This window comes from Mesoplodon mirus (assembly GCF_964341445.2).
Source record: "Mesoplodon mirus genome assembly, chromosome: 1".
Lineage (NCBI taxonomy): Eukaryota > Metazoa > Chordata > Mammalia > Artiodactyla > Ziphiidae > Mesoplodon > Mesoplodon mirus.
This window is the reverse complement of record NC_138976.1, coordinates 29,864,147-29,882,994: the sequence shown is the minus strand read 5'-3', so window position 1 is coordinate 29,882,994 and position 18,848 is coordinate 29,864,147. Positions and strand designations below refer to the sequence as shown.

At 39.1% G+C, this 18,848-nt stretch overlaps 1 protein-coding gene across 4 annotated transcripts in view; it reads right to left on the bottom strand.

Annotated features, from left to right (window-relative positions):
• Positions 1-5,683, bottom strand: part of SMC2 (structural maintenance of chromosomes 2) — a 55,253-nt gene extending 49,570 nt beyond the window's left edge. The window contains exons 1-5 of one of the 4 annotated variants that reach the window (XM_082610982.1): positions 5,376-5,683; positions 3,717-3,945; positions 2,943-3,092; positions 809-931; positions 147-185 (exon numbers count right to left, since the gene is read on the bottom strand). In XM_082610982.1, the coding sequence (XP_082467108.1) occupies positions 147-185; positions 809-931; positions 2,943-3,092; positions 3,717-3,884 (480 nt within the window). In that variant the 5' untranslated portion in view covers positions 3,885-3,945; positions 5,376-5,683. The other 3 variants (XM_082610980.1, XM_082610981.1, XM_082610983.1) reach the window with 3 other exon arrangements.
• Between the last annotated feature and the right edge of the window lie 13,165 nt (positions 5,684-18,848).

The following is an 18,848-nucleotide window of genomic DNA, read 5'->3' as shown; positions in this document are numbered from 1 at the left end:
CAAAACTATTTTCTCTACTAATCATTCTTAAATGTTTCCAAGAATTTTAATAATGGAAAAAATTATGTTAAAAAAATTGATTACCTAGAAGATTAAGACAATATCTATAATTACTATTTTTTACTGTCCTTAAAGAGTACTCTTACCTCTGGAGGTTTCATATTCAACACTTTGGTAATTCGGCCCTGAAAATAAAATTGGCAAACTTACTATGATAATAACAAAATACAGAAAGAATAACCTAAAGACATACATGTTTATCTGCACTGAAGCTGTTGTATCCTAATACACCAATCTTTTGGGAGTTATTTCTTCCACCTACATGAAAAGATGTTTCTTTTATTAGATTTGAGACCAAAGGTAGCTTATAACTCTAGAATTTTGTTACCCACTTTCTCACAAGTGATACAAATCACATAAGTTATTAAATGATACAAAGTTAACTCGACCATATTTCCAAGACAGTTAATATTAATGATGTAGAAGTCTCCAATTCTAAGACAGGTTAAGTATATAAATTAATGTTAGCATAATTATTGAACATTTCTTGATTTTTTGGAACAATGGCCCTCCAAGATAAGTCGAAGAAAATTACTTCCAGACATTCTTCAAAATTCAAATGTATACAATATACTAGAACACGTAAGTACAAAAAAACTAACCCATATTTCTTAACAGGTGCCCAAACAGCAGGCTAATAGTAAAATAAAAAATGAAAAATCCAAACAGAAGCACTTCTCTTATAAGTTAAAAAATAAAAGATGTCAAGACTATTATGAAAGAGATATAAAGACCACAAACGAAATACCTGCATGATGAGAAAGTGAGGGTTGTTAACATTAAGGCCAACAGAACAAAAGAGATCCTGTACTCTGGTATTGTTTGCATTTACTCCATTGATTAAATATTTATTTCTGCCACCAATAACCACCTAAAAAGGAAAGAATTTTAAAAGATATAAATGAACACACACATCTTGAGCTATGATGATAAATTCCCAAATACATTATTTTTCATGTTTGTTCTGTCCAACTAATGGTAAACAAAATCAATATAGGGTAAATAATAAAGAAAGTGTGACATGGTCAAAAAAGAATATGAGACTGAGTCAGGATAACTGGCTTCTAATCCAGGGACTTTTACTAACTAGTTATGTAACCAAGTACAAGCCTCCTAACCTCCGCTGCAGTGGATTAGGTCTCTAAGGGCCCTTCTAGCTTCATGTTTCCAAGTATGTGTAGATTGTAGTTTCTATCCCTGATCACCCTCTTTCTACAATTTTCCATACTCAGAGGTTAACCCCTCTTCCTCCCTTTTGATTTCCAAAGGAAAAGAAGTCAGATACTGAAAATGAAAGGCAAATAGTTTAATATCAATCCTTGTCAAGATGCTAAAAGGGATTAGTAAAAGACATGACTGGAAAATACTTGAAAGAAAAAGAGTAACCATGGAACTTCGGCATGCGTTTAATAGGAACAACTTATACGAGATACCAGCTTATTCACACTCTACTACAGCACTTGCATTATCATTTTTTGGGTATGATTGTCTCACCCATATTTTGAGGTCCTTAAAGACAAGGTATGTTTCTCATTCTTTCTATCTGTATTTCCCAGTGCATTCAACAATGCCCAGCACACATTAAGCACTTAATAAATATTAAATAAATATTAATTCACTCCTTTTCCCTGACAGGATTACGAGGGTGGTAGATTATTTATTAATATATTTGAACAACAGTCCTAATATACCCATAAGTAATTTGAGACACTCTTTATAACGAAATTATGGTGAAGATACAGGCATATGGATTGCATGAGGACAGGAATTTTGGGTAGATTAGTAGCAGACTTACTTAAAATCCTTAAAGGGTTATTATTTTATAGATGCTTAATGACAGAGAACAGGATTCTGTCCCAATCTAGTCAATCCCCCCCTTTTTTTTTCACCAGAGGCTTTCATTAAAAGAGAGGGAAATCTAAGTTACATAATGCTAAGTTGGAGAGTAAATGCAAATTAACAGAATTTTTTAAAATAAAACTTTGACAAACTGAAAACAGTCTGACTATAATAAAAAAGATTTTAAGGGACAGATGTAAGGTCCTCCCTTGGTTTCAAAAACCTGATTAGATACAGAACTGGCAGTATGTGGCTAAGTAATAACACACATGAACAATATAGAATGATTTTTAGTAAATCAGATATGAATTCACAATGTATCATGAACTCTCCAACACCATATTGAGAAAAATAGAAGTAGAGTACTTAAAATAAAAGAAGCAACAACTCTGCTTAATCCTGTCGTAGCTAGACCAATTCTGGTATATGCAATTTGAGGTGCCAAGCATTAAAAAAAAAAAAAAAAAAGATATAAAAAACTGGAGCAAATTTGTATTCAATGTGATGAGACAACTGAAAGACCTATAAACAACTAAATATCAATTGAAAGACCTAGAGATTTAGCTTAGGAAACAGGCTTACAGAACACTTAAATATTGAAATACGGAATAAATTAGATTTACTCTTGATGCTCTCAAGAAAACGAGGATTAATGTGTAAAACTTGAAGACAGCACTTTGGCTCAATATATAGGAATAACTTTCTAATTAGACCTTTCCAAAAACAGAATGGGTTACCTCAAACACAGAAAGATCCCAAGAGCTACAGGTGTTCCAGCACAGAGAGAGAAGACTCAAGTGTGGTTCAAGATTTAAGCATGGTTGAGTGCTTGGACTGATGGATTTCAGATCCCTTTCAATCCTCTTGGTACATGGCAGAATTTGCATGATCAAAATTTAACATAAGGAAGATATTCTTAAGGAATCTAGTCAGTATTTGATCCATCAATTTTGCTCATAAACTTTCTCTCCAGTAGTCACATTGCCAAAACGCACATCAAACCTGCAAGTTTCTAGGTAACCAACTATTTAGTATCCACTCACCTGCCTTGTTACTGTAATTTCATCATGAACCTCAAATCCTAAAGGACTCTGCTTTTTGTCAGAATTATCAAAGGTGATTGACACGGAGGCTTTGGTAATACCAGCCTGCCCATTTTTGTAAACTAAATCTTGTAAATTAGAAGCCCGAACCTAAAATAAAGGAAAAGTTTCAGTTACAAAACCCCATACTACGCAAAACAGCACAAAAAAATGTGCTTCTTGCTGTTGGAAAATCACCCAAGTAGTATCCGTTAAGCAGCCAAGGATAGGCAGTGGCATTCATAAGCAAGAAGAGCAAAGAAAATGGGTAACAACCTGAAATGGGCACCTTTCTCTATAGGACTTTTTCAACCCTGAACAGAACTGTTTTCTACTCATTTCTTAACAAAAGTTCATTTGAAAGATTTAAGAAAAGACAGTGTCTAAGAATTTCACTATTCATCCAATCCCATTAGAAGGTCCTGAAAAGACATTATAATGGGGGGGCGGGCAGGGATGGGGTGAGGGTACAACTCTGAAATGAGAATGCCTGAGTTTCAGTGTTGCTCCAAACATCTTAAGAAGATGAACCTTAGGCAACTCCTCTAAGTTTCTATTTTCTCACCTAAATATGGAGTAATAATACCGACCTTTAAAGGACTGCGGTGAGGTATAAGATATTTCACATAAAAATGCAAATGAAGAGGATACTGGCAATAGTCTCCAAGTGCAATGAGGATTCCCTCGAGGCTCCTCAAACTTAAATTCACATAAATGAGAAAGTTTACACTTTACCTGAGACAGGTTGGAGATGCCCAGCAAAAAGCAGATGGAGTCCAATATGTTGGATTTCCCACTACCATTTAAACCAGTGATAGCATTGAAGAGGGGGTCAAAACCATTGACTTCAGTCCTCTGAGCATAGGACTTGAATCCCTCAAGAATGATTGACTTAATGTGCATTTTCACTACTGACTCCGACAGGCAAACCTCTGCTAGAAATCAAGCAAGCCACAAAGCAGTTCTGTACAAAACAAATAACAACACGTAAGTGGAATATAAAACTGGAACCATAATAAATGTAGAAGACTGAAACATAAGAATGACAGCTCTATAGAAATAAAACTGCCAAGCTACTTCCTCTGATGCAAAGGTATCTTTCTTTAACTTAAAGATATACAGGTGTTAGTCTCTAGTTAGAACTTAATTAAACCATTAAGTCAACCTGGAAGCCAACCACTTACTTCTCCAGGTTTATCTTCCACCGTTATCATACTCTAGGTAACGTAGGCTGATTATTTCACACCGCATCCCCTTTGACCATAATGCCCTTCTCCCGGATACTGGCATGGCTCACTCTCCATTCCAACACTCACGTTTTTGCTCAAACGTCACCTAACTGGGGTCCTTCCTGACTTCCCTATATAAAAGAGCACCTCTACCCACCCCCTCGTTCTGCTTCCTTTTTCCTTCATTGAACTTAAAGCTGACACTAAACAGTACTTATTTACTCCTCTATCCAACCTATCACAATGTAATCTCCGTAGCATCTTCGCCTATGTCCACCGCTGTATGCCGGAATAGTCCTTGACTCGAGGGCGCGGGATGGGGGCGAGGGAGGGTTCGTAAATATTTATTAAATAGATAAATCCCACATAAAGAGATGAAGCTTTTTGCTTTTCCTCAGGCTCTTTCCTCGCCTCACCAGGCCTTTCTGTCAACACTTCCTCGCCCTACTTCAATGGCAGGAACTAGCCATTCTGCCAGGAACCCCTTAGAACTAACTTCAGTCTGAGGTCCCTTGCTCCTCGACTCCCCAGCCCCCGACGCCCATCTCCGGCCAGGAATGCCAGGCTAGGCCCAACCGGCCGCGCGCACGCACCTGCCTCACCGCTGCGTCAGGCCGCCTGGGCTTGCGGCGCCACCAAAGCTCTTCCTAGTCACTAGGACGGAGAGTGGGCCAGCCTTGCCCGGCTTCGGGCGCTAAGAAGCGAACTCCACCATAGCTGCTACAACACTCAGCCCGCGCTCAGCAGCGGAGAGGAACTATTTATGCCTTTGAATTTAGGCGCGAGCAAAGGACCCCACCTCCTCTGCCTATTTCATTGGCTGGTGCCTCAGAGATGCCTGACTTCCATTTTTCTCTTCCATCAAACAACCAAAGTGACAGGGAGATAGAAAAGAAGGTCGCGACGGTGTCGGCTCCGGGAAAGCGACGGCTTGGGCCTGAGGACTAAAGGAGCTGGTGGCATACTTTGAGCTCGGCGTCCGGCACACCTCGGACAGCCCCGCACCTCCGCCTCGGGGCCTCGCGCTCGCCGGCCCCGCCCCGCCTCAGGCCCCGTTGTGCGGCCGCCGCGTTCGGAAAGCCCCGCCTTCCCGCGGGCCTGGGGGGACTCGCAGGTGCAGGCCGCTGTGTGGTCTGAGAGCAGCGGAGGCAGGGTGGCTTCCTACCGGTCTCCTCGCTCTGCTTCAGAAGCCCCGGAATCTCCCCGTGCTGGCGCAGATTCGTCAAAAATGGAAGCTGCCCCTTGTTGGTACTGGGGCAGCGCCGACCGAACTTGTGAGGACTGTGGGTCGCGGTCTGGCTCCACCCCTCGCCGGCTACGAAGCCTGACGGGCCTTTTCATCTCGGGTTTAGTGGCCGGAAGGGACGATAGGCGCGCAGCCAGAGCTATGCAGCGCCCAGGGGAGAAATTGAGTGGGGCCGATAGTAGGTGCTGGACGAATAGGAGTTCCCCTCCTTTCACTGAAAAGCTGTAGAATGATAAGCAATGGCAGAACTAACATTTCAGAGAATTTTAGGGGGAACACCTTGTAACAGCTGATATTTATTGCGTTTCGTGTGCCAGGCTGCGTTCCAAGGGCTTTTTAAAATCCTCGTAGCAACCCTATGAAATCCGTGATATTACACTCATTTTACAAATGAGCAAACTGAGTCACAGGTTAAGCAACTTATTCCAAGTAGTAAGCGGAGCAGCGGAGATTTGTTCCCACGCAATCTTGCTCCAGAGCACGTACTCTTAATTACTTCTCTTCGTATATAGACTCCAGTACTAGTAATAACAGATCCTATTATCAGTGTGTACTTTTCTTTTTTAAAAAAAAAAAAAAGGCCAGTTTACTCACAGTTAAGGATATTGATACTAATGAGTTAGGAAGGGCTTGGCTTCATAGTGCCCTATGGTGCTGTCTATTCCTAGGTGATGTATAAAAAGATGGTGCAGCCAGTATGCTGTTTTAGGTTGTATATTTAAAGTTGTTTTCTTCTCCCCGGGTTGGCTTTGCAATATTCAACACCAGTCGAACTACCAAGAATTACCAAGAATGAGGCAGTGTTTTGAAGTTCTTTCTCTACTTAAGAGAATAAGTTTTATGAAGTTTTTTGTTTGTATAAGAAAGAATTCATTTGTTTACTCTCATCCCACCCACTTATATAAGTCAGTCGTTACAGGCCTAACATCATTTAGTCAAGCAGTTATCTCTGTGTACTGTGATTCCTTCATCTACACTCCACAGCTCTTCACTTGTATTGATTCTATTCAGTCTTAATATACATTTCTTTTCAACTCTGTCCTCTTCATCACTGTGAATAAAGAATTTTAATTTGCCAACAAACCCTAATGTGGATTTTACCAAGTTGTGAGATAAACAGTTCTTTGGGGTGAAAGTGTAAGTGTTAAGACAGACATTATTAGCCTTTGCACTATTTTAATAAGTTAATAACTAGCTGATATTATTTAAGTCAAGTGGATAAAAAATACATGCAAATACGCTTGCTGGATAAGAACTTCTGGGTAGTTATAAAAACAAACACATCTAACTACTACCAAAAGTAATTATTAAAATGAAAATTCCTTATAAAAGGAGAGATCTAGAGCAACTTTAGTCTTAGAACACGTCAGAAGCACGAAGGAATTTCCGTTAGTACAGGTGAACTTGAGGAAATCACTAATGGCTGACTTACAACTGGCCCCTGAGATCACCACAGAGAAGTGGAGAACACCAAGGCACAAAGCTGCTAAAACCACTCTAATGTGGAGAGGTTAGGGCTGGAAGTAAAGATAGGCTGTAGGGTGGATATAGTATAAATAGAGCACTGTTCTTGTTTCATCACCGTGTATCAAAAGCTTTTGAAAGCTTTAACACTGGCTGGCTAGTGTAGTCTTCGTCCTTATGTAGAAGGCAGCAGCACCAGCAAGGACACTGATAAAAGCCATAAAACAAGACCTAGGAAAAAGATTTGGTCTTCTCCTCTTCCAGGGCACTGGGAGGGACCGTCTTTCCCTGGGTGCACTTTTCAAATTTTGGAGTCCTACAGTAGTTCTTCTGTGGACCTGGGTGAATCCTCTTTCCCTGGAATTTAGGACAGAAGGAAAAAACTGAAAGAACTTTACCTTCATTGCAGAAATAAGGAAAGGTTGATTCAATTTGTTGAGAGATTCATTTTTGGTTCAAGGGGATGAACTGAAGTTCACACTGCAAAATTGTATTGAGGAGCAGCACATTTTGAATACACCAAGTATAACCTGACAAACTTGGAAAGAAATACAGCTGAGCATAATTTAAAATGAGGAATAGAAAAGGAGTTGATTATATTCATTCACTTGTGGGATCTGCTTGGACACATTCATTTTCATTTCAATGACAATATTCTTTTCAGTACTCCATGTTCTGTTTGGTGCCTTGTGAAATCTGCCTGTACTTTCATTATGATTTCTACTATTTTGCCTCCTTAGTCAAGTTAAATATCTTTGTCTTCTCTTTCAGGTACTTCTACTATTTCCAGCTTTTGAGTTCCTAACTCTTACTGTTTACAGCTGTGGCTGACTCTTACTCATAGTGATTTATTTCCTCCTGCGGTGCTGTTCTGGGGTGGGGTTGTTTTGTTAATGGGAGTCTCTTATGCCCTGAGGTGTGAAAGCGTCCTTTCAGAGCAGTTACACATTTGTTTCTGCCAGGGTTCTTTGGTTCTTAAAGATCTGGGAACATTTGTAAATGATTGTTTCTCAGTTTTTGGTTCCTGAATTATACAGATATTGTAAATTTATATCTGTTGCAGATCTGGGGTTTTGATTGCTCAGGAGTGATCTTTTGTTTTATTCCCCTATCCAAAGCTCCAGGCAAAGAACAAATTTCCTTGCCTCTTACCCAGGCTAGTAGGTGGAGTTTTTCCAATCCCAATGACTGGCAGATCTTTAAGGCTCCAGGTTTTACCTAAGGGCCTAGTTCCAGCTCCTCTGACTCAGTGAAGCTCAAGGGCCAGTGCTTGTGCATTAGAGCCCAGCCACTGGCTTCTGAGCCCTATAGCCAAGTGTAAAATAAATGTTGGAGGGCTGCCTGTCAGTGCCTGCTCTTCAAATTTTCAGTTTGTCTCTGGCACTTAGAATTTTCTAAGTGTTTTTTGTTTTCTGTTACCGTGCTTGATATATGGTTTACGTGACAATAGTTATGTTTTACCCAGTATTCCTATGAGTTTATAAAGGGAATTTTAGTCATCCAGGTTAGAGGAGGTCTTCCCATTGACCTTTCATGAAGCACATCAGGGATCTTTGTTTTGTTCCTGCTGAACCTTGCTTCCAGATTCTCACATTCCACATCCAAATTAGCTTTTCCTAAAAAACAGGGAAAGATGTCTGGTACTAGCACTTAAGAAAATATTTTCATGCACTACTCATAAAATCCAGTGTCTCTGTACTTATTTCACATTTGTTCAGTTTTTCCAGTTCTCCTTGGCTTTTATCACGTCCACACTGGTTAATAGCCAGCGCTACTCATCTCATTGCGCTTCTGCTTTGCCACACCCCTTCCATTATGGGAGGATTATTCATTCCCCTTTCTCAAATATCATTCTCATTTCATTGTTCTCCCTTCTCACAGTGGTCCCTTATTACTTTTTATTTCAAATCCACACACATCTGCTTGACCTTCCTCCATTCGTTTCCTTTTACTACCAACTCAATTCTTACTAGATTTCCCTCTTAGATTTTTTCCCACAAGATCAGCCCCTCTGTAATCAACGTTTCCTCTATGTTACATTATTCAAATTCGTACTTAAATTTCTACTTCAACAATACTTATTAGCCACCAGTCTCTGCCCTCTCTAATGTCCTACAAAATATATGTTTCTATATCAGAAATATGATATCTCTTTACTCTGTATAAACTTGGTGAAAATTGCCTACAGAATTAATTCTAACCTCTTTAAGGTGGCATGCCTGGCCTTTCATAATTTATTCTCAACCTTGCTTTCCTAGACTCATCTCCTGCAGCTTCTTCCTTAGATTACCATGTCATTTGTTGTTCACTACTGTAAACTAAGCACCAACCAATGACAAAAAAAAAGTGTTCGATAACTTTTTAAATGGATAGATTAATGAATGTTTGAATTCAATAGGCATTTATAGAATGCCTACCTTATTCTGAGAATTGTACTATGTTCTGGGATACAAAGATGAATAAGATGTGGGCCTGTCCTCAAGGAGTCCGTAGTTGAATAGAGATGACATGTATAAAGACATTAACCAGAGGAAGAGTGAAAGGTATTATAAACAGAATAGATTGCACAGGCAAGGGCATAGAAGATAAACATAATGTATGAGGCAAGAAGTAGCAACATTTAGTGTAGGAGATGCACAGAAGCCAGATTATGGAGCATTTTATGTGCCATCTTAAAGAACTTTTTGTCATTCCTGAAATATTGATGTTCTCTTCTTTGTTATCTTCTTTGTATCTTTGCCCATGCTGAACTTGAAATGCTTATCCCTTCTCCATATCTACCCCCATGTGTATTTCTACTGATACTTCAAACCCCAAATCTTATCCATTTCTGGGTGACTTATTTGCAACCTTTTCTGTAATCCCTTAACCCTTTATCCACTTTTCTTCTGACCTATATTCCTATTGTGACATATCTTTGTGACACAGCACATAGTAGACAATATTGGTTGAATATGAATAAATTTAGGAGATTCATTTGCTGCTTTCTGATCAAGGTAAAGGGAAAGAATAGATTTAAAAAATAAGAAAGATTTGGAAAATATTGAATTATATGACATGATCCACAAACTAGTCAATATTATAAGATTCAGCAAGTTAATGGTGGTGATTATTTCATTGATCTAACACTGAAAACTTTTTTCAGCTTGCAGTGTTCTTTTTGTGTAATACCACCAGCGACCACTGTGACATTCATAAGGCTGAGGAATCTATCATGAAATGAACATTACAGCTTTTGGTTTCACAGAGCTCTCAGCGCCATATACTTTCCTCAGTCCTGATCTTTTGACCCGTAAAGTAAAAAATAGATTGGATTTAGCATAGGTAGTAGTGCTGAGCAGGGACAACAGGAGGAAAGTTTCCTAATTGGGCTGGTTGGTGGCGTCTTCTTTTTTATTTATTTATTCATTCATTCATTTATTATTTATGGCTGTGTTGGGTCTTCGTTTCTGTGCGAGGGCTTTCTCCAGTTGCGGCAAGCGGGGGCCGCTCTTCATCACGGTGCGCAGGCCTCTCACTATCGCGGCCTCTCTTGTTGCGGAGCACAGGCTCCAGACGCACAGGCTCAGTAACTGTGGCTCACGGGCCCAGTTGCTCCGCGGCATGTGGGATCTTCCCGGACCGGGGCACGAACCTGTGTCCCCTGCATCAGCAGACGGACTCTCAACCACTGCGCCACCAGGGAAGCCCCCACGTCTTCTTTTTATAGAAAGAAATGTTGCCAGCGATTCTGCTTGGAAGACTAATTTAGAATAATTTTTATTTTGTATATTTTTATTAGTTAATGGGATCTAGAAGTGTAATAACCTGGTGAGAATTTCTCTGCAAACAGCAATCAAATTAGTCTTATTCATGAAACTCATAAATAAGCTATAATTCAGCATCTTATGTCTAGGGAAAATAAAACTGGGGTCATGCTGTTTAAGAGGATAAGGGGATTTAACGGAACACTGGGGGATTAACTGGAAGCTTAATTATGATTTAAATTAGAGGTCAAGCTGTGCAATGTGTTTTCTTTTTAGGGGAAAATCTTTGGGGAGATAGAATATGCTTGTTTAAAGAAGAAACAGAAAGCAAATGAAAAAACAGGCTGCATTTTCTGTTTTTCTTTTAAAATTTCAAGCTGCTGTTAAGTCAAGTTGCCCCTGAGTTCCTGATGATGGCTGTTGTGAAATTTCTTTGTTTTACTTTCTTTGTGTTATTCTTGCCCTCTATTCCAGAGCGGTTATTTTACTTGACAGTAACAAAAAGATGTAGGCAGCATATCTGCCAGCAAACTAATATGGAAACTGGAGAATAAGGTATTCTCAACTTTTCTAGAATTGTGACCTCCTATCATTTTAGGCTGACTCACATCAAATCAGCAATTTCTACAGATGGAAGGGCCCTGGAAGAATTATAGCCACTCATTTTGCAAATGGGGAAATTAAGGCTTCTGATGATTTTCTTAAATTTATTCTTTATCTCAAATAAATTAAGGTCTAATGAGGAAATAAAATAGGTATATGAATGATTTTAATTCAAAGTATAAAGAAATTGCTTTCCTGCGAAATAAAAATTAAAACAGATTATCAGAGGTTGACTCTGTAGGTAGGATTTTTACTTGTAAAATAACAGTTAGACCTAACAGCCCAGATTTTTACTATCTGACATTTCCCTCTCCCTCCGACAAACACCTCAATAAGTAATAGCACAACCACCATGCAGGATTCACCTGTGGGTGCAGATAGAGTTGGGTGGGGAGTGGGGACAGAAAGCCTGAGAAGGAATTGAAATGATCTGTTCTCCCTTTAAGGCTCTGAAATAAGGCCAAGTCAAGAATGGAACATTTAAACAATCCTTGACTAGAACTTTAAGAATAATATTGGGGAAACAACCAATAGAATATGGTGAAAAGAGAGAAGACTCTAACTTACAAGACACAACATGGGTCAACAAGTCTGGGACTCACAGGCATAGTGTCATCTGTGTGGGACCCCAGAAAAACAAATGGCACTAGAGTGTCCCATCGGAATCCCTCCTGTTATTCCCCCCGACCCCACCATCTTCCATCTTAGTTTCTCTATGCCTTGCTTGAGAAGCAACCCTACAGTCATTCACTTAAAAGACCTTTTCCTCATATAAGGCAAACTTGTAACACAGGATTGGTGCAGAGTCCCAGGGAAGCCCAAAAGAAGAAAAAAGTCATGGCTGGGGACATCATCAAGAGGTACATCCTCAGAGGATTTTCCTAGATGGTATTTGAGCTGAATCCTTAAGGAAAATTATGCCTTTGACGGTTGGAGATAGGGAAACAACAGTCCAAGTGGACAGATCATTTGGGGACAATACAAGGAGGTAATGGTTTTGATAGGAGATAACCCTGTACAGGCTTCCAATAATTTTACTAGAAATTTATACCACTCTTATAGCGGGTGCTGTGCCATACCACTCAGAATCCTCCTTCGGGTCGAGGCATGAGATCCTCCAGTTGCCAGGAGTGTTGTCTGCAGATTGCTTACAGCTGAGCCTCTTCCCCAGCATTGTCCTCCACAGAAGGAAGCTGCCCAGCTGAAAGTTACACCTCCTCTTCTGTGTTGGCCCCTATCCAGTGACTTGATGCAGGGACACAAAAGCCCCTTTGCTTCAACCAGGACAACTATAAAGGGCCATCTAAAGAGCTCCCCATGCCATCAGTTGAAGCCTTGTGACTGCATCGCAGTGCGGTTTCTCCCTCTGGCCAATTCTGCTTTCTGCACTAGGTCACAGGTGTTCTGCACAGCACTCCCAAATAAACTTACTGCACACAAATCTCTGTCTCAGTCTACTCTTTGGGGAACCCACCTAAGATAATGCCAGATAAAATTTGGGATACTATATTAACAGAATTTAATGTAGAGTTTGGAAAGCCTAAAGTGTGCATATGATTCAGTCATTAGAAGTGCTGACTCGTGGTCTCTATGGTAACAAGTTGGCATCTCAAGTTAAGTGCTGAATTACTAAACCGGTTTATATTCCACTGACAAAGAACTGGAAAGGAAAGAAATCATACCTGAGCTGTGATTCTTCTGCTCTCAGGCTTTGTCAAACCCATCAATCAGTTCTGGTCGCTAAGCGTTAGGTGCTCTATCAGAATGGCTATATCAGGAAGTTATGCTGTGGGGAAAAAAAATAAAAAATTACCAAGGGCTTAAAAACAACGACTTATTTCTTGTTCATGCTACATATCCATTGCAGAGGGAGGAGGCATTTCTTCTTTTCATAGTCAGTAAGGAAGCCAGCCTAATAGAGCAGCCACTACCTAGAATCTTGTAGATACCTGCTAGAGGGAACAAGAGCTCTGGAAGTGCCTAGAACCAGAATTTAAAATGCTCCATCCAAAGTGACACACATCACTTACACTCACAATTCACCACAGCTATTTATGACAAGGGGCTCAGGAAATGCAATCTCAAAATGTGCCTGGAAAGGTACAAGGAGAAGGGGAGAACTGGACTATTTGGCAGGCTGCACTAACAACTAGGGGAAAATGTTGGAATCTAGAAAATCAAAAAAGAAAAGAAATAGCAGGTTAAACTGATAGTTGAATTTTCAACTTTCAATTAAATGAAAAGCATCTTAGTAGTAAGTACTCATTGATCCTTTATTATCTTTCAAATTATATTTGCACTGTTGGATTTTATATTTATCTATTTTGAAAACATGTATTAGGTATCTGCTATTTATGAAGTGCTATGATGGTTACTCTTAGGGCACAACTACAAAAAAAAATCTCTGGATCTGTTTCTTTAAAGACATATCTAGTTGGAGATATAGGCATTCAAATTATATAGGGGAAGAGAACAAAGAGAAGACGGGTGCGGGGCAGGCCATGTTTAGTGAGTGTAAAAGAGGCTAACTGTTAAGTGCCGAGTTTCCAGGTTTGTAGCTGGAGTGGACAAAATTGTGCCTTCTACAAATATGCTTGAAAATAGCCTGCTGATCTGAGCTATACAGAGGGGCTAAACAAAAGTAAGTGTTACATTATCGCTTTGAAGTCCACTTCTTGATTTCCATTCCACACCTCCCATTCCAGATCCTTTATTTATATTTAAAAAATTCCATAGATAATGCCACAAATGTTTATGTGGTTAGGACAAATGATTGTGAACTGAAAGGTGATATCATTGCTCCTTGAAATTAAGATCCCTGCTTTTTTGGTATTCTGTACAGTCCCTTCCAAGTTAATGATGATTTACGGTGATAATTATAGTAAGTTGCTCCTCTAATGCCTAGTTTACATTACTATTAAAGTTATTTCCACAACATGCTCATGAGTTAGGTTCAGGAAGTTTTAATAAAATTATTCCCATACCATAGATAGAGGAATTGAGGCTGAAAGAAGTAAAATAATTTAATCATAATTGCAATTATCTGTAGCTGTGAACAAACCACCCTAAAACAGTGGCTTAAAATAATAGCGCTCATTTCTTTGCTCACCTGAGGGTTGACTAGGATCAGCTAGTCAATCCTCACCTGGGGTCTCTCAAGCAGTTGCCATCAGGTGATGGCTGGGGCTAAGTCACCTCTAAGGCTCGACTCACATGCTTGATGCCTGGGCTGAGAAGTCTCTAACATCCAGTGTGAGAGCAGTTTGGGCTTCTCAGCCATAGCTCTCTCCGTGGTCTGCCTACATGGGCTCTCCACATTGGGTGTGGGCCACCCTGGGAAGGGGCGTGAACTGGGGAAACGTGGTTCTCTGCAGCTGAAGCAACCCCCCTGAAGGTGGTGACAGCTGAGGATTGTCTGCCAGTAGGATTCCCAGCAAGTGAGGCAACAAGTTCTTCATTGAAGGAAGATTACTTACACTGGTTCCAAATCCAGTACCCTCCCATTTTGTCACCCATCTCCACTGATGTAACACCACTAGTCTGTTGACATTAATAAATGTTAATTGTGAATTATATAGTGAAAGTAAATAATCACATTGGGACACTGTTAAACAATTACATAGCACTCTGCATGTACATCTATTATGGGAATATGCCATACCTTACTAATTTGTAGGTATCAATGTGAGCACATCAACATTAGCACTCAAATCTTCCTTGCTTCAAGCTCCCACATGCTCCTCAACAATTCTAGGTCCTTTCCTTTCAGAGTAACCATCATCAAATATATATGGGAACACACAAGAGATGGGGACATATGGATTATGAATCAGTCCAGGCAGCCACTTGCTGTCAGCCTATATGTATTGCTCCAGGCTGCACTACCAATGCTCCTATCCCTAATTCCATGCTTGTGGCAGTGGAGAGTCATTGCTGGGCACCAAGCTCCAGACTCCTATATTCCACTGCTTAATCAACATTTCCATTAATATCAAGTCAGCATCTCAAATTTACATGTTCAAAACCAAACACTTGGTTTTGCTCACTAAAAAATCAAAAAATTACTACATTTCAGTAAATGGCATAACCATTCTCCAAAACCTAGACGCCATTCTTGATTCCTTTCTTTCCCATGCTGTGTATGAATACCTAAAATTCCATTACTTATTTACTCATCTACTTGTTTATTTCCTATCTCCTCCTCCTAAAATTTTAGTTCCACAAGGTAAGAAAATTCAAATGTTTTGTCCCCTAGTGTGTGTCCAGCACTTGCAAAAACTTAGGACTATGACTTACATAGAGGTAAGGCACTAGGCAAATATATGATGAATGAATTTGTGAAGAAATTAATTAGCTAATTCATTTCTGTTAACTGAGTCAGGATTCCACAACCACCAGCCTCAAAAATTCTACAGAAATGCTGCTCCAAGATGACACATCTCTGCTCTAAGCAGAGATACCTCTCACTGGCCTTAGAATCTGACCATTTTTACCACCACAATTTATTGAAAACGAGCTACTCTCAAGATTTGCTGATGTCACAGCCAAGGTTGCTAGTATAATAGGGATTTCCCAGCTGCTGCTCCAAAACTGTTTTGCCCTTATTTTAACGGTATCATGTCCAGTGATCTATGATGGCATGAGCCAGTATTACTGCTGCCAATATGCAAGTACCTCTGCACTTATGAAGTATGTTATGTTCAGTTGTAAAAAGAAGTGTTCCACAGCAGAGTTGTTTGGGTCCCAAATCATTACTGAGTCTAGTGAAACAAACCTTTCAATTGACACACAGCCCTTTTTATTCTCTCTGGACGTATACACAATCCTAGCTGGGTTAGAACAGATACAAATAAAAACTTAACACTGAAAGGGGCCCATCTCTTTTCAGACCAATTCCTTCTACTCATAAAGACAATTCTCTTGCTGAAAGGCTATTGTCCCTTACCATAGTCTGGCTCCAGTTTATCAGAGTCCATCCTTCTTTCCTTCCTTCTCTCTTTTTCTCCTTCCTTAACAAATATTCACAGAACACCTATTCTGCTAAGTACTGAAGAAAGAAAGATGAATTAGTCTGTAATCCCAAGGTACAGACATATACTTGGAAAGATGAAAAAAACTGCTTCATTTTATGACAAGTATATGTTCAAGCTACAATGGGTTACAAAGATAGGAGAGGTCAATTATTATTGAGTAATTAATAAAATCTTAATTCAGGAGGAGAATCAAGTTGTGTCTGGCAATATGGTTAGGTTTTTTTCCTTCAGGGTGATGATGAACAGTTGGAGGTAAAAGGAGAAAAGGGGATACAGGCAGTGGGAGCAAAACACAGATAGGCAAAAACACAGAGGCGTGGCCTAACTTGTGACATACTGTAATGTAAGTCAGCCTAAGTTGGACACTCAAAGATTTGTCTTTGTCTTCAATTAAAAATGTATTATGGTTCAGATATAAACAATTCATACAGGGGAGAAGGCATCCCTTTATTTCTCTTTTATAAATTTTTCTGGTGGATACTTAGATTGGAGAAACAAAGATATTTTAATAGTAGTTATCTCTGTTTAGTAGGATTTTGTAGCTGAGTTTTATTTTGTCCTTTACAGTTACAATTAGAAGAAGTTAGTATGATAGTGGTAGTGCCACTTGCTAGCAGTATGACACTGGGCAAATAATCTCTTTATATTTAATTTTTCACCTTTGTCTCATCTGGAAATTGACAGTGTTGAGCCAACTTTTTGAGGATCCTTTCCTGCTTTGAAATTCTGTGGCTGTAAGACTCGACAGGGGGTAGAATACTGAATGCAGAGGACCTATATAATATTGAGACTAAAGTCCATATTTACACAGTATTATTTCTAGGAACACATTATAAAACCCAGTTTTGCAAATGCCAATAAAATCTCAGAGGAAAAACTACAGCAACTAAAGGGAGTCATTTTGGAAAAATGGTATAAGAAAAAGAACATTTTGCTAAGAAGCAGAAGGACTGGGTTACAATCTATGGTTTGCTAGTTTCTCGCTGCTCTGAGAAAATGCTTTCCCTCTCTGATTCCCAGTTGTCTCTCTTGGAATAAATGAGGCTGCTGGGAATTGAAGAGGTTAATGTATCATTATATCATTATAATGATATACCATTGTAATGTATCATTATAATATCAGACAAACTTGATGCTACCTGGAAGATCAAAATCAGAACAGTAGGCAAAATAGACTTATCACTTTCTGGGGGATAGGAGGGCAAAATCTGGTGTCTCTTGGACTGTAACACAACACGTACCAAAGGTGTCTCATTACAAAGACAAGAGGAGCTTCTCAATATATAGACTTTCTAGGAGAACTTGGGAGTGGAGGGGTAAGAATGCTTAACTACTGATTCCCAGGCTACAAAATACCAAGAGCCTTGCCCTGTGGGATCCATATGTTTATTTGCAGAGGATTCATCTGGATATGGCCAGTCTTTAACCAATCAAACATTCCTTCCATATGGGAGCAGAGAGAGGTCCCATTCTCAACATTCCCAATTTCTTCCTCTCACAAAATAAACATCTTCCTTGCTGCAAACCATGGTAGACCAACTGATATGTTTAATCATGATCCATGATCTTGATGAGGAGTCTGGCAATTACCATAGTTGAGTACTACACTGATGTCTGAGTTAAGAGACACATTACAGGTATTATTATATGATAATAAGAAAGCACATAACTTATTACAGAAAGAAAAATGTGGAGAATGGGAACTCTCAACCACAGCAAATGAACTGTGAACTGGTAATATCTAGTCAAGTTGAAGGAGTATATTCCCTATAACTGAGCTGCTCATTTTCTAGCAGAGAAACTCTTCTATGTGTACAAAAGGAGATATGTCCTAGACTTTTTGGCAGCATTGTTTGAAAAGGAGAGGAATCAGAAACAATTGCAGTGTCCATCAACAGGAGAATAAATAGTGCAATATAGTCATAAAATAGAATGTTACAAAAATAATGCAGACAAACCTGAGCAAGACATATTAATATGGATAAAGCTCACAAAGCAATTTGAAAAGTAATACCTATAACATACCATTTATATATATATATAATTTATAAATATAAATATAAACTATATATAAATATATAGTTTAAAATTCTCTTGGAAATACTAGTTTTCTCAGATTATTGTTTCAAAGCTCTTTGACAAAATAAGGTGGTTTCTAAAACTGTAAGTGAAGTCAGCACATTTGTTTGGCTACTAAACACAATGTGTGCTTTATTTCAGCAAGTAAAACTGACGAGAATGCATTCTCACCATGTCTGTCCATTGAGGCAGTGAAGTTCGAAGGTGTTATGTTCCTGTAGATTTCTATTATAGTAAAAATCCTTCAAGCATGAGAAGTGTGTAGCCATACTGATTTTCTCCCAGCATGCGATGCAGAATTTATATACTCTATTTTCTTCCCATAAAAGAAAATCTATTGCCAAAAATAATGGTCCTGATCAAATCATATACTGAAAATGATCAAATACCTCCTCTCAAAATTCCCACTTTTTATATCACATAAAAATATAAATTAGGAAACAGAAGTTTAAGGAAAAATGGTTAAA